The sequence below is a fragment of the Lonchura striata genome, chromosome 11 (assembly GCF_046129695.1).
Source record: "Lonchura striata isolate bLonStr1 chromosome 11, bLonStr1.mat, whole genome shotgun sequence".
In the NCBI taxonomy this organism is placed as follows: Eukaryota; Metazoa; Chordata; class Aves; order Passeriformes; family Estrildidae; genus Lonchura; species Lonchura striata.
The window spans coordinates 14,582,462-14,605,092 of NC_134613.1; the positions used below are offsets into that span (position 1 = coordinate 14,582,462).

The 22,631-nt window shown below is 39.3% G+C and overlaps 2 protein-coding genes across 6 annotated transcripts in view; one reads left to right on the forward strand and one right to left on the reverse strand.

Annotated features, from left to right (window-relative positions):
* USP8 (ubiquitin specific peptidase 8) overlaps nucleotides 1-1,087 on the reverse strand; it is a 25,110-nt gene extending 24,023 nt beyond the window's left edge. The window contains exon 1 of the mRNA XM_021537532.3: nucleotides 974-1,087. The gene's annotated coding sequence lies outside the window, so the exon portion shown is untranslated. The remainder of the gene's footprint in view (nucleotides 1-973) is intronic.
* GABPB1 (GA binding protein transcription factor subunit beta 1) lies at nucleotides 590-20,481 on the forward strand. 5 transcript variants are annotated; one of them, XM_021537538.3, is made up of 9 exons: nucleotides 590-638; nucleotides 7,305-7,412; nucleotides 8,227-8,394; nucleotides 8,817-9,011; nucleotides 10,096-10,207; nucleotides 10,584-10,697; nucleotides 12,242-12,427; nucleotides 13,679-13,794; nucleotides 18,697-20,481. In XM_021537538.3, exons 2-9 carry the CDS (start codon nucleotides 7,305-7,307, stop codon nucleotides 18,847-18,849), a joined length of 1,152 nt encoding a protein of 383 aa, XP_021393213.1. In that variant the 5' UTR covers nucleotides 590-638; the 3' UTR covers nucleotides 18,850-20,481. The 5 variants fall into 5 exon arrangements, with proteins under 5 accessions (XP_021393213.1, XP_021393211.1, XP_021393212.1 ...); XM_021537536.3 differs by lacking the exon at nucleotides 590-638 and adding an exon at nucleotides 646-656; XM_021537537.3 differs by lacking the exon at nucleotides 590-638 and adding an exon at nucleotides 773-876.
* Nucleotides 20,482-22,631: the final 2,150 nt, after the last annotated feature.

The window sequence follows — 22,631 nt, forward strand, 5'->3', positions numbered from 1 at the left end:
GGAATTTGTCTCTCCCAGGTTACCTATGCAAGAACAAGAGAACATAGTTTTGAGTTCCACCAGGGAAGGTTTAGGTTGGACATTAAGAATTTCTTCACAGGGTGATTAGACATTGGAATGAGATGCCCAGGGAGGCGGTCCGTCCCTGGGGGTGTAGAGCTGGCACGCAGTGCCATTGCTCTAAGCTGACACGATAGTGTGGAATCACACGCTGGACTCTTATGATCTCTGACGCCTTCTCCAACCGATTTGGTTCCGTGGTTATCTCTAAAGCCCTGCCGCAGACAGGCAAGACAGAGAAGTCCATGCTCAGACAGCACACCCTCACGTGGGAGCACAAGCAGAGCCCCGCAGCCAAGAGGCGGGAAACTCAAGCCCCACCATTCTGTGCCACAGAGTAACCCGTGATAGCGACCCCTATCTTCATTCCACAAGCTGCCTCTAGGGAGGCCACCCGGGCCTGCCGAGAGCGCGGGGCCGGCCCTGCCCCCGCCGGGCGGGCAGCGGAACGGAACATGGCGGGGCCCCTCCAGCCCGCGCTTCCCCGCCTTTCCCCGCGGCGGCGCGCATGCGCGCTGCGCGGCGCTGAGGCCGTATCCCTCCGCGCGCCCCTTTCCCTCGATGTCTGTGTTAATAAGGTAATTCCCGCGCCCATGGTAAGTGCCGGGCGCCCCTCCGGGCCCGCCCGGGGCGCCCCGCGCCGCCTCGCGCCCGCCCGCGCGCCCGCGGCGGGGCAGAGCCGCGCGGAGCCGCGCCACTCCCCTCCGCCCGCCGTGTCCCTCCGCCGGGCGCGGCGCGGACTCTCGTGTGGGGCTGTCGGCCTGCGGAGCCCCGGGTCGGTGCGGCGGCGGCGGCGGCGGCCGGGCCGGCAGCACGGTAAGGGCCCGTCCCCGCGCCCCGTCTCTCCCTCACCCCCCCCGGGCCGGCCAAGCTTTTCCAGGTCAGTCTGCGCCTTTGTATAGGGCCCTGTTACCGGATGTGGAAGTTGATCTCTTCGCTGGTAAAAAATAATTCCACTTCCCCCGGAACCCGGCGCCGCGGCTCCCTCCGCAGCGCCCAGCCCAGCCAGGATTTCCTGTCGGGGAGAGCGGGCGGCCGGCCGGCCTTCCGGGGACCCCGCCGCGCGGGGGGCGCGGGCGGCGCGCTGGGCCGCGGCGGCGGCCTGGGCGGCCCGCGGGGCGCGGGCGAGCGCGACGCGCCCGGCGAGGGAGCCGGCAGCTGAGGGGCAGAGCGGGGCTCGGCTCGTCCCGCGGGCTTCTCCGCCGGGCAGCGCGGTGTGGGCCGCGTGGGCACGGTCCCGAGCCCCGCGTGGGCCGGGGGGCCCGGCGGGGCCGCGGCCCGGGCTGCTGAGGCGGCGGGGCTGCGTGCGCGAGCTTGGCGCCAAAGGTGCCCTGGGGAGAGGCGGCTCGGGCGGGAAGGGAGCGGCTTCCCCTCCGCAGTGCCCCTCGCCCGCAGTCTGTAACTCTCGCTTTGCACTCTTAATAAAGCCTATGATGGGAGCATAAAAGTGGGATACGATATGTTAGTGCGCATTGTCGTTTTTTTTTCTGATTTCCCCAAATACTCAAAGTAGTTTCCGTTGGTGGGACGCTGGTGGCACGTCGGTGAAATCCCCTGTAGGAAGTCGCCTGTGGTAGTTCTTAAGGCGTTTGTGTATTTTCCTTTAACCTGCTTGCTAAGGTGGCTTTGATTTAACGGTGAATGCTTCATAGTAGAGTTACATATGCTCAGAGTTGTGAATGCATACCCTGTAGTTCTTCAGCCTATTTTAATTTACTCGTTACTTCTGAATTATTAGTAAGACTGTGCAGTTAGCTGGATTTTGTGTGCAGTACAAATATTTGTAGGGGAACATAACTGTGCCATGTGAGTAAAGTTAAGAGTATATGTGGCAGATCAGAATATTCTAAATAGAGACTTGTTCATGACCTACTTTCTTTGCTGAAAACACTTTGTTTTCTAGTTGGATTTTTTTTTTTTTAGACAGAAACTGTCGAGGAAGATTCCTCATGGTAAAATGGATGTTGTAGGTAGGAGGTGGATGAATTTTATTTGGTGATATTTTCAAGCTTAATCAACCTGAGACGGTCTCCTAAGGCTGTGGTACAGTTCAAAAGCTGCATCACAAGCCCTTGGATTCTTTATGTCAATCACAGCTGCTGCAAATTAACGTTTTTGGTATCTAGTGCCAAATTTATTTGTGAAAACTGTGTAGCTTGTTGGCAGTGACAGTCCAAATCTGGGTGTCAATGGTTCACCCTTTTTGCATAACACTCTTTAGATGTTACAGATCATGGACAAATCTGTGCTCTCCTTTATAAAAAAAGATGTAGAAAAACCTTTTTTTATTTGAGTTGAGTTCATTGTTGATTGGTGCTATTTTAAGTTAATGTATGAGCCTAATAGGAGAACAGACCTGCATTAATAACAGGCCTGGCTGTCTTTGCCACTAAGCTATGCAACAATGTTTGCTTTTCTCAGATCAGGTATTTTCATCTGATGCATGTCTGACATGAAGGTCATATTACTGTTCAAGCAAACTAGAGAGAATTTAATTACAAATACAACAGTCAGGAAAGCAGAAAGCGCAGGAATTAAAGCTGACTGCAATTTACATATTAGTGTCATTTTCACTATCATGATAGAAATGTGGATAGTCTAAGCCTATTATATTAATATTTGAAGTATTGCTTGTGAAATCATTGTCAAAAGATGTTTGATTCACATACAAAACCAGACATGAACTTTTTGAGTTTATCCATGTAAGTTGCTATAATCACTGGCAATTGTCATGTATGTAAAATGATTCCAAAGTGTTCATGAGATGCTATATACTCTATTCTGTACTTCAAAATATTATTGATCTTGGTATGGACAGGCACATAAAATTAGCTAGAAATGGCTATTCTGAATTTCTAGCAATACTGTGAGATGTTAAAACCAGTAGGGTGGTAGCATTTTCGAAGGTCAGTTCTGGGGAAGCAGGTTAAATTGGTTTTTCCTTAAGTACTGGGAAGAAAAAGACTTTCTGAAAGGACGTTATTTTTCCAGATGTAATGGATGTGAGAGATGATGGGTCTCTAGCCATCTTCTAAGTGCAATTCTGCCATCTGTCACTTGAGCAGGGAAAAGTGTTTAATGAGCCTTTAATGGAGCTGTGTGATTTGACATCCTTACCAGAGACACAGTGTGTATTGACTGGAGTACCTTTGGTAAGTTGCACTGCTGCAGTCCATGCTCCTCCAGAATAAGGATGTCCCTTTCAGGAGTGCACCCTGGGACAAATGCTGGGCTGGAAGGTCTCCATGCTGCCAGATGTTCTGCCACAGCTGTTTTGGGCCTGTTGATCTTGACCAGCTGATGCTCAGCACTGCGGCGATAGAGAAGGAGCAGGTCTGGGTTCTTGGGGGCAGGACACCACTCGGAGAGATGGTGCAACATTTTAAGCCAAACTTGATTTTAATTTGGACTGCAGTGTCTGCTGCTCTATTGTCCGTAGACTGTGGTGTGGTAGCCAGGTGTCCCAAGTTGCCAGGTTTTTAGCTCCACTTGCTTCCCACAAAGCCTATTTCACACACAGTTCCACCTAAACTGTTGAGTGGCATTCTACACCCTGCTGGTAACACTGTGATCTTCAGAGATTAATAGAGTGTATAAAAACCTAAATCTAAGATGGATATGAAAAAGTAGTATAATTTTCCTTTGAACATAAGTAAAATAGCAATAATAATTTGATGTTATTTTAAATTACCGGTTAGTTGTGGCATCTGGCTAATGATACTGTGCAGAATACATTGCAGTAATGTGGAAGTTCAGGAGCTGATTAAACCAGAGAAGTCTAAACCCAGCAGAAGCTCTTCCCTATTTACTCAGTTATAGACCAAACCCTCTCTTCACACGTTTGTGTAGGAGCTCTTAGAAGTCTGAAAACATTATCACATTGCCATAAGAGTAACTCCAACAGTCTCAAGTCTTTATTTCAGAGCCACTGATGTTTTTATTCTCCAAAAAAGTCCTCATGCAAAGTGTTACACAGCTGTCATACTTAGCAGAGCTTGATGGAAATGACACAGTGAAGAGAACCCTCCAACACTGTTCAGCAGAGTTGATTTTAGCACTGTGGAGTAGTAGCAGACTGGTCTTTGAAATAGCAATCTCATTTCAATTTTAAATGTATTATTGTATCTTGCTTGTGATAGTATCACTGCACTATTGTAGTGTTGCTGAGCGATCTTGAGAGAGCAGCTGGAAAGGTTTTCTGGAATGGGAGGTTGTGACTCTGCAGACCCTTTTTGCTCTGTCCCAGGACTGCGATGAGTAGTGGGGAAGTTGGGTATGTTGTCACTGGGGGCTTTCCTACAATGCCAGTCCTTGGAATGGGCTCCAAGTGGAAATCAGCTTTGGGTTGACTATTCAGAAATTTTGTGAGTGCTAGTATTTATTGGTTAAAAGTGACTAAACGTGCATGAGTTTGTTGGAAATGCCTCTCTGTTTGCTGCTGTTAGTGCATTAGTGACGTAATGGGATTTTTATTATTTTAGTTGAACAGTGGAAATTTGTGGGTTTTTTTTTCTTTTTTCCACTAGATGGCCCAAGCATGCTTCCAAGTACTCCATGAGAACTGAAACATAATTAATTTCTCTTTTAACTGAAGTAAAAACTACATTGTGAGGCATATACCAACCTGTGTGATGCTTTGTGCTTGTTTAAAATACAAACACCTTATAGCAACCAAGACAGTGTTGGTTAATGTAAGGAATATGTGGTAATGAAAGGTTATTTTTTTCCTTGATTAGAACATTTTTTTATCAAGTGTAGTATAAAGCTATTTAGTTTTGCATTGAGCAGAGAACTGGATCATTGATTGTGCTCCACAGTAATTCAGGGAGTTCAGGGAGGCTCTTGAAAAGGTGTTGATCTGAAGTTGGTCCCTAACATCTCCTGGGGAGTGAGACTGGCATTTTGCAGGCCACCATAATTTATTTTTTTTTGGGGGGAGTGGCTTGAGTTTTGCTGCAGAGGGTTTTCATAACAGCTTTGCAGTTCATTTCAGTGTATAGATGTGGGCAGTGGGTTCTGAATAGGGTGTTAAATGTACAGACTAATTTAATTCAGTTTAACAGACATCAAGTATAACTTGTTATCATGAGTGTCTTTTTGGTTAGTGGAGGAAGATGAATATATACTGAAGTCAGCTCTTCTATGAGGGTGGTTGGACACTGAAATGAAGCTAAAGAAGTGGTAGGATGTTCATAGAGAGACATTCAAAACTCAGCAGGACTGAGCCCTGGGCCAGCTCTGACTGGGATATTGAACTACGTGACCTTGAAAGGTCTACTTCAGCCTTAATTATTCAGCAGTTCCAAATAAGATTTTATTAGTTCCTTTGTCCAACTGCTGTTTAAACCAAAAATAAATGGAAAATGGATAGCTGTCTTTCTGAGCTAGTTGTAACCTCAGTATTTTGCATTATCCGGCTTTCCTTGGCTTCTGAGGGCCTTGATGTGGTGGTATTAGACCACCAGAAAAAGGATGTCTGTCTGTGAGCATACTTTTCCTCCTTAACTTGCAAGCCCCACTGGGAAAAAAAAGCCATTTAAAGGGAGTGCTGTACTCCTTCATTTCATTGCTGCACTTGCCAAGTGCCATTTCTTGCCTTATGTTTGGTATTATTACTTCTAGTGTCTCTTTTTAAAAGGTATGACAGATTTTCTCTTATTCCATTTCTTAGGATCTTTCCTAGATTTTCTCTTTTGCTCTTTTTCTTTATGGAAAAGAGACGGTTGTTGTCCCTTCCTCTGCATCTGACTGTATTCCTTTTTTCCTTCCTTTTCCCATTGTTAGTATTTGTCCTGTCCTGCCACCTTCCTGCTTCTCTTCCCTTTTCTGGCTGGAGACAAATCAATGTGTTCACATGTACCAGAAGGATGGACTTAATGGAGTATTTTGGTGACAGGCATATTGCTGCCTGTAGTCAGTTCTGTAGACAGAGGTAATCTGCTCTAGTTCACAGCCCTACTGATATGTGTTCAGTACTGCATTTGCAGTATTTTGGTCTCCTTTTTAGTTTCTTCCAATGTCAACAGCTTTCAGTTTATTGAGCAATGTGCCAGTTGAGCCAGGTACAGAGAAATTTCTAAAGATACTGTTTTTGTGATAGACTTGTATGTTAATGGATTTCTTTCCTGTACTGATATACTCTTCACTTTGTGTAGGACATTGTCTGCATGGCCTCACAACTGCTGTTATTAGTAATACAGGCTTAAATTTGTTTGTGACTGGAAATAAAACTGATAAAAACAATTCCATTTTTAGCATCCTGGTAGTGTAAAACATAGCTATAGGTGTACCAAAATGTTAGTAGTAGTATTTTTTTGTTAGTAGCATAAGTTATGGTTTAGTTCAAATTTTTTTACCAAACAAATTTCATAGCAAGTACAAAATGGTGCAAGTTTAAAAAGTTGTGTTTCTAGCACATCTTTGATGCAACAGAAACAGGTGTAATTTGTCTACATATATTATTGCAAGTATTATATGGAACCTTGGTGTAAAAGGTACCAATCAAGGTTAGCCAATCATGATGTGAAGGTTTTTCAGCTAGTATCTCAGTCATGTCTCAAAACTTTTTACTTCACATGTTTTTAGTAACTGTAGACAGTTAAAGCAGAAGGTAATATTTGTTTTCTGGCAAAGGTTTTATTTAATGTATCTGTTGTATAATATGCTTATTGTGTCATTTTGCATCTGGGGGTACAGAAATTAGGGTAAACAAAAATAGTGATGGACAAGATGTTAGAAAGGTGTTGTATTTCATACCTATCTCAGTGCATTTACACAGCGGTACCTCCTAAATACATGTAGGCATTTTGGATAAGTGTATATAGTGCCCTTGGATGCATGATGTAGCAGCCATGATGTAGAACCATTTGAAAGCTGGACAAAGCTGCAGAAGGCTGCAGTATCAGGTGAGAGCTTTGAAACCACCTTCTGCTATAAGAAATGTTCATCCAGTTCAATTTAAATTTTGTTTAGCTTTACAGCTACAGTTGTTGTAGCATTGTCATACCAAAATCTTCACACCCATATTGAGTTCTGTTTGACTGGCAAAAGTAATTCTAACATCAGACTGCTTATTGCAATCAATAAAGTTTGTTCTCATGGCTAAAATAACTAACTCCAGTTTCTGAACTTCTCAGAGTAGTTCAGAAATAATAATTGAAAAAAGAAAGAAGATAACATGTATGTATTTAAAATATTGTTAATGTTATTATTTTGTCTTTATATTCCTTTATGTTCTTCACTAGATGTCACTAGTAGATTTGGGAAAGAAACTTTTAGAAGCTGCACGAGCAGGTCAAGATGATGAAGTGCGCATTTTGATGGCAAACGGAGCACCTTTTACCACAGATTGGGTAATGAAAACTTTTGCAGTGGAGAAAGTAAATCATCTTACTCTCCTCACCTGAAGAAAGAAATACTACTCTTACAATTTAGGATTTATATTACAGTTCTTCTTGGAATTCTGCATTCACATAATATAATGTCTAATTCAAAATTAAACTTGCCTGTTTCTTCATATGACCTCTTACTCATTTTAGTAACAGACTGTAAATGAACTCATTCTGGTGACTGTCAGGATGAATTTTGGAATGGTTAATGGGAAAAAGCAGTAATCATCCTCCTAGTTACTGTGTTTATACACTTAGTATAGTAAGAGGTCTGAATTATGAAAAGAGTCCTAACCACCTAATATGTGCAGCTGAGAGTTCCCTGATATACGGGTACTGAGTTGTCTTTTGGAGATGCTGATTTTTGAGTAGCTTGTAGAGACAGGTCAGGTACCCAAAATTCCTAGGGCATTTACAAGCTCTTAAGAGCCTTAATCTGCTTAGTGACCTAACTTCCAAATAAACTCTGTTTTGAGCACAAGTTTGGATTTAATTGATTTCCAGAGGTCCCTGTTGACCAACACTAAAAATGGGGTTAGGCCCCCTTGAAATGTTACATGCCAAAAAGACAGAAAAAAGAGTAAAAAAAAAAAAAAACAAAACCAAATTCCCTCCCCCATTCATATTCTGTAGAAGCCACAACAGCTCCTCTCCTTGAGACTGCAAGGGAAAATGGTTTTGAATTGGCGGCTTGACACCTGGTTTGGTATCTTCAGAGTAAGAAGAAATGCTTTGTTCTGACATCAGTTAGATCTGCATGTTTTGTGTTCCATTACAGTTGGGAACATCTCCACTTCATCTAGCAGCACAGTATGGACATTACTCCACCACGGAAGTGTTGCTGCGAGCAGGGGTGAGTCGGGATGCCAGAACCAAAGTGGACAGAACTCCATTGCATATGGCAGCATCAGAAGGCCATGCCAGCATAGTAGAAGTCTTACTTAAGGTACGAAGTGCTGAAACAAGTCTGAAGTGGGGTTGGGGTTATTGCAATGGTTTATGATCAGATACTTGCAATTTGCTTTTAGTCATGAAACCAGTATTAAAATTACATGAATAGTTAAACTGTGTGCATTGAGAGCTTTGTTTTCCAGTTGAATTGAAATCTATTTTACATTAAAATCATCATGATTTCAGGTGAATTTTTACTGCTGTTTCAAGTAAGGATGTGCTTTAAGGAATCTGTAATCCTTTTGAGGTAGATAAGGTATTTGGTAGATAGATTGGATTACTTTTAATAAATATGTAAATGTAAGATATCAGGGCATTCCTCATGGAGAAGAACAATTTAGGGCTTCATTCTGTGACCAGCATTACTTAATTTAGATGTTTCTAATGACATAATTTATGCCATGATCTTGTTTGTAGCATGGTGCTGATGTCAATGCCAAGGACATGCTCAAAATGACTGCACTTCACTGGGCTACTGAACATCACCATCAAGAAGTTGTAGAACTCTTGATAAAGTATGGAGCAGATGTTCATGCTCAGAGTAAATTTTGCAAAACGGCATTAGATATTGCAGTAGACAATGGAAATGAAGACATTGCAGAAATATTACAGGTAACTTTTAATTCCTCATGTTAAGGGACTTACAGCAAAGTACTTGATTACACATTTTAAACTAAGCTTTTCCTGTAGCACCTGTGACACCATATATTGTTAATGCCACACTCCAGTCTAGTTCATTACATGAAATGAGATTAATGTTAGTAAACATTACTTGGTCAAAGAATATTTTCACCACCTACAAAGTCAAGGATAAATATTTTTTATTTTTTTAAATTTGAGTGATGTAATACACAGAGGTAGGTGGAGTCCTTACAACTGAGGTGTAAAAAAATAAGCCCCTTCTCTGACAGTCAGTATATTCTGACTATCCCCTAGTATTCAGTTAGCTTCATATATGCGTATTAATTTCCTAGTTGGAGTTCAGACAGGACAGAAGAGATGCCAATTTTTCCAGAATTAGAAAAGCTAAGATTGAAATGCTGGAGAATTGATTTTAATAGATAATTCCATGGAAATGTGTGCTCCCTGTTCCATAGTGTTGTTAAAGGCAAATTAAGTGATAAATCTTAAAAGAATGCAAAGCAAATGAAAAATATCATTATGCCACTGTATAAATCTGTAGCCTCCCTATGTCTTTATATGTCTGAACTTCTGGTGTGTTCCTTTAGCCTTCTCCTGATTGCAGAAAGTGTGTAGTAAACAGAAGTTAGTAGTAATTCATAGGAAGACAAAATGACTGCCGCATCCAATTCGGGGCAATTGCAAAGCTGTCAGAGTAGCTTCTCATGACATCTGCCCCAGCAGTCTTGGTTCTTCAGACTTCCTCTTTTAGATAAGTGAGCTGGCATATCTGCAAAAGAGCCTTGTCCTCATTGTTTACATAACTGGTAGGGAGAAGTAGTGGTGTGTTGTTAAACTCTTTGGACTCCAGTAGACTTTCTGTCTTCAGATTTCAACCAAAAGAAAAAGTTCCTTATGTACTTGGAGGTAGGACACAATGTATATGTATTGCATGAGTGTAATGAGGGTGAGCCCCCTTGTTTGTGTGAAGCATGCAAGAATTCTAGCTCTTAGACAAGGTCAACAACTCCTTTATACCTGCAGTTGGAATGACGTTGTTACCTTTGTGTCCCAGATTGCAATGCAGAACCAAATCAACACGAATCCCGAGAGCCCGGACACTGTGACGATACACGCAGCCACACCGCAGTTCATCATCGGACCTGGAGGGGTGGTGAACCTAACAGGTCTGGTATCTTCTGCAAATACCTCCAATAGAACAGGCATTTAGATGCCTAAAGGATAGCTACTGGGATTTTATACTTCCAGTGATTTTCACCATTTAGTGAAAAGATGTGAGGAAAAACAATGGTAAGACTAGTTACCATATTTCTCATCAGTGTTTTTTGTGTGCTGTAAATATGTATATACCTAAAACAACAATCTTCACAGACATAAATTATCAGAAGTTCTATTTGCTTAACAAACTTCACTTTAGAATAGCACTTCTTCAGAATGCTGCTGAAAATGGAGTGTGTGCTAGAAGTTTCAGTACAATAAAAATAGAAAAAGGGACTTTGCTAGTTTTAAATTTTTCAGCTAATTTTTTTTTCATCCTTCTAGATGAAACAGGAGTGTCTGCTGTACAGTTTGGAAATTCATCAACATCAGTATTAGCTACGTTGGCAGCTTTAGCAGAAGCATCAGCTCCACTGTCTAATTCTTCAGAAACGCCAGGTTAGCAAGCTAAGTCATTTAGACTAATTGAATAAATTTAAAGTACATAACTTCAAGTTTCCTTCAGCACGTGAAGTACTGCAGTAAATAGTGATGTTATGGGTATAGATAAGGAAGGAGAGCAAGGAAGGAGTAGTGACCATATTTATGGGGCTATTTTTTTCCTTTTATATAGAATAGCTTCTTTTTAGACAAAATCTTCCCTTTTCTTTCAAAGTTTGAAGAAGTTCTAGCAATGTTTCCTTCCAGAACTAAAACCCAACACTGAGTTTGACACTGAAAGATCAGAGCTATTTGGACTTTTTTGTGACAGTGGTCTTTCTTACTGCTGAGCCTATACTTGGAAGCCAAATCAAGTTTAATACAACACCACTTATTCATGTAGGAGTTGCTGTTCTGATTTCCTGAATAAACACTCTGTGAATATTTAAGCAGTGTTATAGGACAGTAATCTCTAAACATAAAGATCTTCAGAAGACAATGTCTGCAATCATTATTTCAACTACAGAGTGATTTTTCTGTGTATGTTATATTGTAATTAACTTAAAAGATGAAAGCTTCCAAGTTTCATCTACCTTCTATCATCTTGAACATCACAACACAGTCTATAGGGTTTTAATTTCATCTCTGTAGATAGAGAACACTCTAATGTCTGTTATTTAAATCAAAGGCTTTGCTTTTACCCTGAAAAATTGAAAATAAAATACTGTTGGATGGTAGCACAATACTCCATTTGCAGCATACAGTGCAAGCTGGGGTATGTGCTGTAGTTCTGAATGCAGGCTTTCCTTGTCCTACCTGGATTTGTGGAAGTGATACAGAACTGTGAGAGTTCACTGTTTTATACTCATTGAATCATGAATATGAAGTAGCTAAGCTGGAATTTTTCACTTTTACCTGTAAAATTATATACATACAAGGTTTGTTTTACTTCTTAAGCTTTGTCTTTCTTTTTCAAAGTTGTAAAAGTGTCAGTTCTGCAGAAATTTTCCTTTAGTCTTGTTGAATACTTTGTGTAAGAAATAAAGTTGTTTGAAGTACTCATGGAGTACAGACAAAACTTAAGATTCTCTAGGGGTCCTTTAATCTGTTAGCATCTTGAAGACCATCTTATTAAGTAGAGAAATCTAAGCTGAGTCCTGACATGCAGTGGCAAGGCATTGGTTGAGAAGTATCTTCAAGGTAGTATTCCAAGTTAATTTTTTTTTTATTCTGCTATTAGTGTAACTTAGTCCAGCTTGTGTACAATGCAGAAGTTCTTTGTATTCTTAAAAGCAGCTGCTGTTCTTGCTGACCTGTTAACACTGACCCCAAAGCATCAATTTTAAGTGGGGTGTATCAATATTATTATATTGCGCAAGGATGGTGTTGCATGTATATGTCAAAATGTGACTGCTTTATGTTGGCCAGATGAAAGACTCTATTTGAAATATAATATATAGTAAAGTATTAATGGAATAAATGTTTTCTCAGCTGTATGAAAATTCATTTGAAATCATAAAAGTTTCATTTATTAGTTAATTCCTTTACTAATCTGTTGCTAGTTGTGGCCACAGAAGAAGTTGTGACTGCAGAATCTGTGGATGGAGCCATTCAACAAGTGGTCAGTTCTGGAGGTCAGCAGGTTATTACCATAGTTACGGATGGCATTCAGCTGGGTAACCTGCATTCCATTCCTACCAGTGGGATAGGGCAACCCATCATTGTGACCATGCCAGATGGGCAGCAAGGTAAGTGCATACCTGTATGATTCCAGCTTGAGGAACTGTTTTAGCTACAGTAATAATAGTAATACTAATAACTTTTTAGGTGCAAATAGCTTGGACCATTTTGTGTACATATATGAGTTCTTATATTAGAGAAGGCTCGGACACAAGCCTCTGCAGTTCAGTGGGTTAACATGTCAGCTGAGCCTCTGCTTTAGGAGAGAGAATAGAAGAGTTACTGAACTATGGAGGAGACATGGGACATTTAAGAGAAAAGTGTTAGCTACTTGCTTTGCCTTCAGTGAGTTTGATTGCAAACTTGTTACAGAAACTAGACAATGGAGTAAAACAAAAACTTTCTTCTAATTCTTACACTATTGCATTGCTGGAAGTACTGTGGGGAGGTGAGGCTTGGATTTAGAAATCTGATGCATTAAGCAATCTGTGTGAGTCCATGGAGTGTCAGTACACTGACACACTGACACTGAAAAATGTCAGGTCTTACATGCTTGAAGTTTTAGAGCAACACTGACAGAACCAGTGAAACCAGAGTGACACAAATTCTTTTGGGCCATATGTAGTTTGTAGAAGCTGATAGTGTGATAAATACTTTTTTGTGATGTGTATGCTTTGGGTGGTTTCTTTTAAAGATCCCCTGGCACTATTGAGATAAAAATAATCCCTTCTCTGGTTTCTTCATGAGGATTCCCAATGTGAAGCTCGAAGAGTTGTACACAGGAGGAAAATTATTTGGTTCACAGCCTGCCTGATCTAGTACACCTTGTTATCATTATGGGTGAATGGCTGTAGATAGCAACTGAGGTGACAGTTGTTTCTTATTCATGGCTAATAACTACTGGATTTTTAGACTAGTTTATGTGTATTAAAACAAAAGCAAGGTTTGTATTTAGTGTTTAGTCAAGAAATATTATATAAATGGTCTGCTACATAAGTTAGAGTTGACAGGCTGGTGACTCTGCTGCAGTTTTCTGTCATGTCTGTTTACTCTGTGAAAAATGCCGGTGATATTCCAGAGCTAATTACTGTAGGCTTCAATAATGAGGAATTTTAAAGTTCTTAAGTAGCATACAAGCAACTAAAGTTTTTAGTAGATTTTCACTGAGTTTATTGTGCACTTTTTTATATAGATGTGTTTTCACAAGCAAAAGTATCTGCATTCTTTACTGTTAATAAAATTACTTAAATAATACGAGTTTTATGTAGTGCAAATATTGTTCAAAGTAAATGTATTTACACATACAAATACATTTTCAGTGTTAACAGTTCCAGCAACAGACATTGCTGAAGAAACTGTAATAAGTGAAGAACCACCAGTGAAGAGACAGTGCATTGAGATTGTTGAAAATCGTGTGGAGTCTGCAGAAATAGAAGTAAGGAGTATATTACGTGATCTGTGTTGAACAGTGTTCAGGACTGAGTATCTGGTTATGGTTTTTGTATTGATCAGGAGATTAATTTCCATGTTACCACAGAATGAAGTGCGTGAATAATTTAATTTGTTCAGTCTCTCCTGTAACTGAAATTCATCTTTTACAAAGTTGTTGTAAAAAGAAAATAGGAGGGCTGTTTGTTTGATCCTGTGATCATGTAAAAGTGACACTTGTTCAGGTATATGAGAACATTTTTTTTGTTTTTCTTGAAGATCCTAGCTGGTTTTTAAAACTGGGTGCTGATACGTTATTGAGTGACTTGACTCTTTCTGCCAGGAGTGAATGAGAGCACTGTACCCTCATCTTTCTGTTACAGCCACATGCTCTGATTGTGAGATCATTTTTAGCAATGTTTCCTTTCCATTCATGGTATCTAGATAACTGTTGATGGAAGTGTGAAACAGTAAGATTCTGTGTTTGTTAACTTTTATCTGTGTGGTGTCCTCCGCCTTTTTTTTTAATTCTGAAGAAGCAGTTTATTATTACACAACTTTGCATCATCCATTTTTTTTTTAAACTCTACTGCAAAAGACCTAAAGATGTTGAGAGCTCTTTCCTTTTTATATGATAAATGAATGTAGTTGTTCAGTTTAAAATTGTAGCTTTTTTTATACTAGCGACAAAAGGTCAACCATTTCATTCCTTTTCTTGTTACTTCTAACTGTGCTGACCAGTTTTGGTCAAAAGTTTATGAAAATTGCTGTCTGCTTTGACTAGACTGTAACTTCTCATTTTGTCAACTCCATGATATTTATCAAAGGTTGTATTCTCCAACTTCTGTTTATATTATCAAATTGTGCCTAATTGAATACTTTTTGTTGTACAGTATGTGCTTTATGTTATCCATGTCCAATAACAATAATTACCACCTCTCATCATTGACTTTCCGTGTCCCTGAGTTATTGCATCAAATACTTTTGGCCTTTGCAGCTTTGTGGTCATTACAGATTATCCTGACAGTTGAAATTTTCTTGCTGCATTTTTTTAAATGTATGACTGTTACAATAAAAGCATTTCTTTTGTTCACACTTTAAAAAATCTGCCTGAATTATTAATAAAGGAAATTACATTTCCTTAAGTATTTTAGTAATTCTGTAAATTAATTATTAAAAAATCCAGATTGGTTAGGGGATAAATTTACCTGTTCTTAATTACAGATAATTGGTATAAAAATACCAAGAATTCTTTTAAGGGGATTACCAGTTTTATTTATATATGTGAAACACATTTCTCAAATATTGAAAGAAGTTGATTTAGATGAGTTTTTTGGTCTGTTACTTTTAAGTGGAAGTTTTGATGACTTTCTTGTGCCTGCCTGTACAACTGGAAATGCACACGCAAACCTCTGCCTCTGTGTGAAGGCCAGTTGTCTTTAAGGGCCTTGTTGTGGTTCACAGGAGTATGGTACTACCTTACTTTAGTAGCAGTGGATACTGTTACTAAAGAAGTGCACACCAAGTTGGTTCACTTCAAATTTCTTCATTACAGAGAGTGGTAGATATTTAAATTTGGAGTGGGACCCTTCCCCTCATTAAAATATTTTAAAATATTTTACAATGTGGAAATACAGAAAACACTTGTTTGTTTTCTTTGCCTCGCTCTAATTCATTCCTTTATTTTATTATAAAGGTTGATTCAAGGCTTAATGCTTTTTGTTCTCCTGTTTTAAGTTCATTGTGTGTGAACAGTTTACTGTAGTTTGAAAGTTTTTGTAGCTGAAAATCCTCCCATCATGTGAGGTGACAACCTTTCCTGTGAAAGTACTGTGGAACAACTAAAGCTGTAGTGGTGTTTTTAAATTTTCTATTCTGGGTCTGTTAAGCTAAAACATTTCAGCTCATTTTGTAGATTGACAGCACTTTTCCTAAGCAATTTGATATTTTAAGCATGGCATGGCAGCAAAAAAACCCTGTCACACTGATACTCTGTTTTTCATTTTCATGCATAATTCATTAACACATAATGATCTTTATTTTCATTCTTTAATTTGACTGTTTCTCCCATGTTCCATGTTTGAAAGGTGACATGCATTAGAACCAGGAAAATAATTTGATTATACTAAAAAATAATCATAATTGTAAACTAATTACATTCATAGATTCATATCCTGTGTCTTTGTGTTGTTTAAAAGAGTGGTTGGTTATTTTAGTTATTGGTGTTCCTGTTGTCAATGAAAAGTTACATGTATGAAGAAAATTCCCTGGTAAAATGGAAGATTTCTTTAGAGCACTGAGCATCCTGTAATTTGTTTTTTATCTGGGTAGGTGATGCAGAAGGACTCCAGATCTCTAGAACACATCTGGTTGTGTTCTAAAGAATGTCCCAAGAACATTTTCTGGGTTTGATTAAATTGGTAGATGAGATAATGTCCTCTCTATTCTAGATGTCAAAGTCAGAGAACCAGTTTTGACCACTGAGTTCACAGTAGATACGTGTTGCTCCTCTAGAAGTATTGGATTCTTTCCACTGCCTAGTCACACAGAGTAGTTGGCTTCATCTCCTGAACTCATTCTGTTTGTTTGGACTGTGACAGTCTAAAAACTACACCTGTTAGCTGCTGGGCTAACCCATGTGCTTTGAATTGCTAGTCTTTCTAGTAGATACTGGTTTTATCTTCTGGCCCTGCCTTGGAGACTTGGGTTTTTTCCATTTTTTTTTTTTTTACAGTTTCCTTAACGTGCTGTGCTGCTTTTGGGTAGGCAGCTCTAGTTCTCTCTTCTGTGGGAAATACTCTTAAAATGTTCAAGAACCTCCCACCCTCAAAATGTTTGCAGTGTGCACACTCCACAGCAGTGATTCCATCCCCAAATGTTTGCAGTGTGTACACTCTACAGCAGTGATTCCATCCCTGAATGTTTGCACACATTCCATAGCAGGGATAGCCCCTTACTGTTTGTAGTGCACCACAGGACTTCTTGCCAGTGAACTACCAAGGTCCTTATTTCTGCTCAGGACAGCAGATAGAGCAGCTTTGCTTCTTGACAGTATTAGGTTTTTGATGATTTTTATGAGACCAGTTCATGGGATTGATAATGCCCAGCTCAGTACATCTCAGCCTTCAAAAAGGAAAGACTCCTTTCCCTGTATGGAGGGATCAACTGTTTTGACCAACTCCCTGGGAATTGTAGCTCTGTTCACCAAGGCTTTAATCTGTGAAGCTGTTTTACATAAGCTGTTGGTCCCCTCATACTACAGAGAGAACTTTAGCTGAGCTGGTGCTGGGGGATCATTGGTGTGTTTCAGATCCTCTGAGGTGCAGGCTCAGCTGTTTATTTTTCATCTGCCAGGCTAGTTGCTACATGGGCTGACCATCCTTAAAGTTGCCTTAAAAGCAGAATCCAATTTTTCATAGGTGGAAGCCTAACTTTTTAAATAAGTAAGCAAAATCAGATGAGCTCTCATTTTACTAGCATATGCTCCAAATGAAGCAAACCCCCTAGCCTCCAGCTCTTAAAGCCTCTTGGAAAATCAAGTTGCACTTACAGGAGTTTGTTCTGTGTTTCAGCTAGTCTCTTTATAACCTGTTAATATAATCTCCTGTTGTTTTTACTGTTCAGGTGCTGCTCTTAGCAATGATCTGACCACCTCTGTCATTGTATTTAATCACATTCAGCTGACATGTGACTGCTGAATGTGACAGTGACAAATACTGAGAACAGTATCAAGTAGAAGGGAGGCAGAGTATTTTTGTATTTTTCTGACCACGAAAATAAATGAATGCATCAGAGGAGAAGAATAAGGATGCTCTTAGGGGATTGTGGGGGGCTGAAACTTCTAACAGCTGTTAGAGGTATTAAATGGGAATGTGATATTGAACTGCTTGGATGGGAATATGGTGAAAAGACAACTTGCTTTCACTGGACCTCAGTTTTTTGACAAGTTGTTTCTCTGGGAGATGGCTTGTTTCTCTGGCAACCATCCTTACTGTTCCTACTTAACTACAGTGGAAAGAATTACTTTAAATCCAATACTACCTTACTCATAAAAGTATGATGCACTTCAATGAAATGGTATTTGATTGAATATTTGATCAAAACAAAACTATTTCTCAAGCAAATTGCTTTTTCAATTGGGCTCAGAGCAACATCAGACAAAATGACAGTACCTACATCACTGGAGATGGAAATACGTTCTCCTTAGTTCCTAAGGCAACTTCAGAGGATATGGCATTTCCCATACCATTTTGCTTGGAAACCATTTGATATCCACCCCCAGCAAACTTGTATGAAGGATTGCTGCAGTTACTTAAGAATTTCTTTACTAGCTGCTTTTAAAAGGAAAAAAGCTTATCTGGCTAATTGCCTGTTGATTCATAAAGATACGGTGTCCTTGGGGATGTAATTAGACCTCTGGATTGCAGAGTATCAGTCCCTGTTTAGAAACAGTTAGGTTTATGCTTTGGTCAGTGGGCAGCTGACACTCTCCAGTGCAGATGGTAACAGCTTGTCATTTTTATTGTCTGATTAGATATACAACAGCAAGGAAAAAGCCTGTTAGATTGAATGATTGGAGAAATGTTAATATATTCTGTATTTAATCACCATGCTTCCGCTTTTTTCATTCAGCTCTTTTTTGGTGAAGATTTACATGGTACTTTTGCAGCTCAGTAGACTCGGGCTTACTGTGTCCACACTTCCAGCCCTGTGTGGGGAGTTGTCTCCTTGTTAATTGGGGTCTAATTTGCACAGCAGCATTCATACAAGGTTTGCCCGAGTAAGAACTGAACAGCTTCTCCATGATACCCTTGATAACACTTGAACTGCATATAAAGGAAAAGTATTTGCCATTTTAGCTTGTATTGATACTTATTTGACAAAATATTGCTGGTTCTGTTTCTGATAGGAAAGAGAAACTCTTCAGAAACAGCTGGATGAGGCAAACAGAGAAGCACAAAAGTATCGTCAGCAGCTTCTAAAGAAGGAACAAGAAGCAGAGGCCTATCGGCAGAAGTTAGAGGCAATGAACCGCCTCCAGACTAATAAAGAAGCTGTTTAATAAAAAATGAACCAACTGCAAAGCCTGTTACTTTCAAAAACCTGCAGTACAATCTTGAACTGTACACTTTATAGGTGCAGCCATGGGATTTCATGATAGAGAAGATGCTACAAGTTGATAACTGGACTTAAGCCGTGAGCTCTGATTGATTTCTTGTAACATAAAAACTCTGAATTTAGAAATTGTGAAAAGTATTTAAAATTAAATACTGTAAATAGTTGGTTTTTTTACAGTTTCAAAATGAGTTGATAAATCTTTTTGAAGGGATCCAGAAACATGAAAAGCCAATGTTTTTGTGAAATTTTTGATTTTAGTATGAATCTAACTTCTGAAAAACAGAACAGTTTTAAGGGTGATGTTGATTTAAGCTGACAATTTGAAATTTGATTATGTGACAAAATTAATTAACAGTTATTTCTACATGATATCAGCTCAGCTTCTCTGAATAAGACATTTCCAGGTGGAAATCTTTGTACAGCTTTAAGTAGTTGTCTCAGATTCTCTGAAAACCATTTTTGGTTTTTTTTTTTTATTTTAGGTGGTGAAATTTTTATATTTAATTTCAGATATATCCAAGTAGATTTACATGTATATGAAGCTAATATTTTTTAAACTTTTCAGTTTGTACATATGCTGCATGTTTTTATAATTTCTACACATACATCTTGCATAGGTATTTTTCAGCAAAGATGAGAAAAATCATGAGAAAAATGTTTAGCCTATAGGTCATTTGAAGTAAGCTAGCAGCCAGTTTTACTGTGGATGATATATTTCTTGGAAGAATGTAATTTGTAATTAAGAAGAACAAAAAAGTATCTTAATTTACATATTAAGAGGCAAAATTTGGTAGTGGAGGCATTGAAACTTCACTTTGTGTGTCTTATGATTTTCCTGTACAAACATTTTAAAGTTCAGTAATGAATAGAAAAGAATGTCTCCACTGGAACACAAATACTAGCTATTTTAGAATATCCCTATTGGTCTCCCTCTTCCCCAATAGCCTTGAAATTACTTCAGTGATACATTTTTTTAACGGACTTTTGCATTTTAATTACGCAATTGGACGAGTAATTTTTTTATGTTGTAGTGATGCTCTTCCTAGCCAGCATCATTGTTCCTCACTGTGATACTGTGTGTTTGTGTCTGTGCAGTGATCTATTATGCTTAAAATTTCTATGGCACGTTACATCTTCAGAGCATTGTAAAATCTTTTAAAGAACCCTTACTGCTCTGCCTGAGGCAGGTAAGTGAGTGTTACTGTCTCAATTTTATAACTGGTTTAAGTGCAACATGAGGGATGTTAAATGACTGGCTTGCACCACGTGAACCTGTGGTCACCTGGGAATGGATCTCAGGAGTTCCTGGCTTTAGTCCTGTGCTTAGACTGAGCTGCCTTAAGATTGTTCAGTGCTGTGTTACATTAAATTTTGAACTACTGTGCAGATCCGTTTTTTGTAAGATAAAACTCTTTGTGCTTTGCTTTGTTGTTCCATGTTCACTGCTTTTATGAAATTGTTTATATAAACTTAAGCAAAAAGTCTGGTTTATCTATACTGTACACGGAAGAATTACCCTTAAAACTGTACTCTGGCCTACTTTTTCTATTTTACAATTAAATATCTTTTCCACATATATATAGTGTAGAATCGATTCAGTTGGTTTGTGTGTGAATGAGAAGGTCAAAGCTATTCTGTGTTAGACATCTGGAAAATCATGAAAAAACAGTTTTGGGTATAAAATGGCCTTAAATGGTAGGAGGGAGGAATGGGGAAATAATTGCATTGTACTGTACAAAACTTCTCAAACTGATCAAAATTTGACTTGGGTTTATAGATTTGGCAGGTAGGAAAAATTCTAAATATCTTTTTATTGTTATATATTTGGTAAGTTTGATTTTGATTGGCAAATTCAGACTAAAAATAATCAAAATATAAAAATGGGAAATCTGTGGTGGTGAAGAAGAATTATTAGAAGAATTATTTTCAAGGACATCATCAGGCTAGTACTAGGGCTTGAAGCAAACCCTGTGCAGTGGTTAACTGGAAATTGCTCTATTTTAGGAATTTTTTCAGGAACTCTCCATTTTGTCATTAGCAGATTGAGGAACCAGTTAGCCAAGGGAAATGTGTTGCTTAGGCATTGCTCCAATGAATTATTTTGTGATCAAAATAATGTTTGTGTCCTCACATCCCACAGATTTAACAATGGTGTAATCTCTGTGATTTCTTAATAATGATAAGAGTGGCAATGTTTGAGTGGTGATAGTGGCAACATCCAAGTGGAGAGTTTCCCACGGTTGTGACAGCAGATGTTGGCAGCACACAATGAAATGAACCTTTTCTATTAATTCTGTTTCCTGTGAGCAAATATTCTATTTCTCATTGTCCATAGCAAAACCCTTCTGAGTGCAGTGTAGCTATAACAAACCCTTATTTATCACCAGCAATATTTACCCTACCTGTAATCCACTATCAGCTATTTTATTTTAGTTCCAAACAGGACTTGCTGTTTGTTCTCTTCTGCACAGAAAAAGAGAGGAACTCAATGAAACTGTCACCTTTGAGCTGAAGTGCAGGGTATACGTTACATGAAATATATATTACATAGTTTAGCTCTGAAAACATTATTAAAAATATTGTTCTTTATTTGCTGTTTTAAATTAAAAATATAAATGCAATTAGCTACCATCTGTTTCTTTCAACAGATGTCTATATATATATTAGCATATTAATCACTTGTCATGAGCTAAAATCAGGATTTTTGCGAACTTCAGACTTAGCTTTGAGTTGTGCTTGATGCCAGTCACTTCTTAGCCTGTTCCCTTTTATGGGGTCATTTACAGTACAGCCAAGAGTTGTTCATTAATTCCTATTAAATATGTGGGCAGCTTGTTACTTTTTTCCTAATGTTTCCAGAGCAATATGAGATAAAACAGATGAACATGCATATAGTGTTTCTTTTCACTTCTCTCAATGCCTTTTTATCAATTTGGTGTTTTTTATTTCAGTACGTTAATCTTTTGATGTGTGTGTCAGAGCATCTTTCTCGTATCTATAAAACAGTTCCTTCTCGAGTATCTATTTGCAGCAGGAAAAAAGGAAAGGTGTGACACTGTTCTGTAGACAGTGTGTGTGAGAACAATGTAAAAACTTTCTAGAATTATGTAAGTGGTTGTGCTGCATTAAAGTACCTGGGGCAGAGAATCAAAGCTGCTCTGGCAGCCAGTTCTGTCTTGTAGGAGAACAGCAGAACTGCTGGGAGGTATCAGACACAGCATCTGCCTAGCCTGGCATCCTGCCTCCAGCAGGGCCAGCCCCAGGCAGGAGCCTAGGGTATGGCAGAAATGTGTTGTATGGGAAATAATTTCCCTTTCTGGTGCTAAGTCCACGAGTCCTGCCTCTCTTTTCCCAGGGCTGCCTGGTGCAGTGTGGAGCAAGTGAAGATGGATAAGGATTCCACACTGAGTAGTGTCAAAGGTTGTGCTGCCAGAGCGAGGTCAGGATGTGTTTTCAGGTCCTAAAACTGGAACAAGAGGCAATCTATAAGGCTGTTCTTTCAAACTGAGAACAATCCAGGTGGAGGACTTGGAGGGATTCTGGAGAGACAAGACTAAATCCCAGTGCTTATGTGTATCATAAAGGAGAAAAGAAAGCACAGTGAGGGGAAAGGTGCCTCTCCCAGTGGTCTCAGGTGATATCCATGGTGGAACATCACCCTGCTTAGTGTAACCTGCTCTGATCTGAGGGGCAGGAAATCCACAAAAAGGATCATTGCTGTTTCAC

Bases quoted from the DNA above. Each gene is read 5' to 3' on its own strand.
- GABPB1 (XM_021537536.3), top strand. The intron at 10,208-10,583 runs GTCTGGTATCTT...TCATCCTTCTAG, and splicing joins AGGGGTGGTGAACCTAACAG to ATGAAACAGGAGTGTCTGCT. The intron at 13,795-18,696 runs GTAAGGAGTATA...TGTTTCTGATAG, and splicing joins TGGAGTCTGCAGAAATAGAA to GAAAGAGAAACTCTTCAGAA.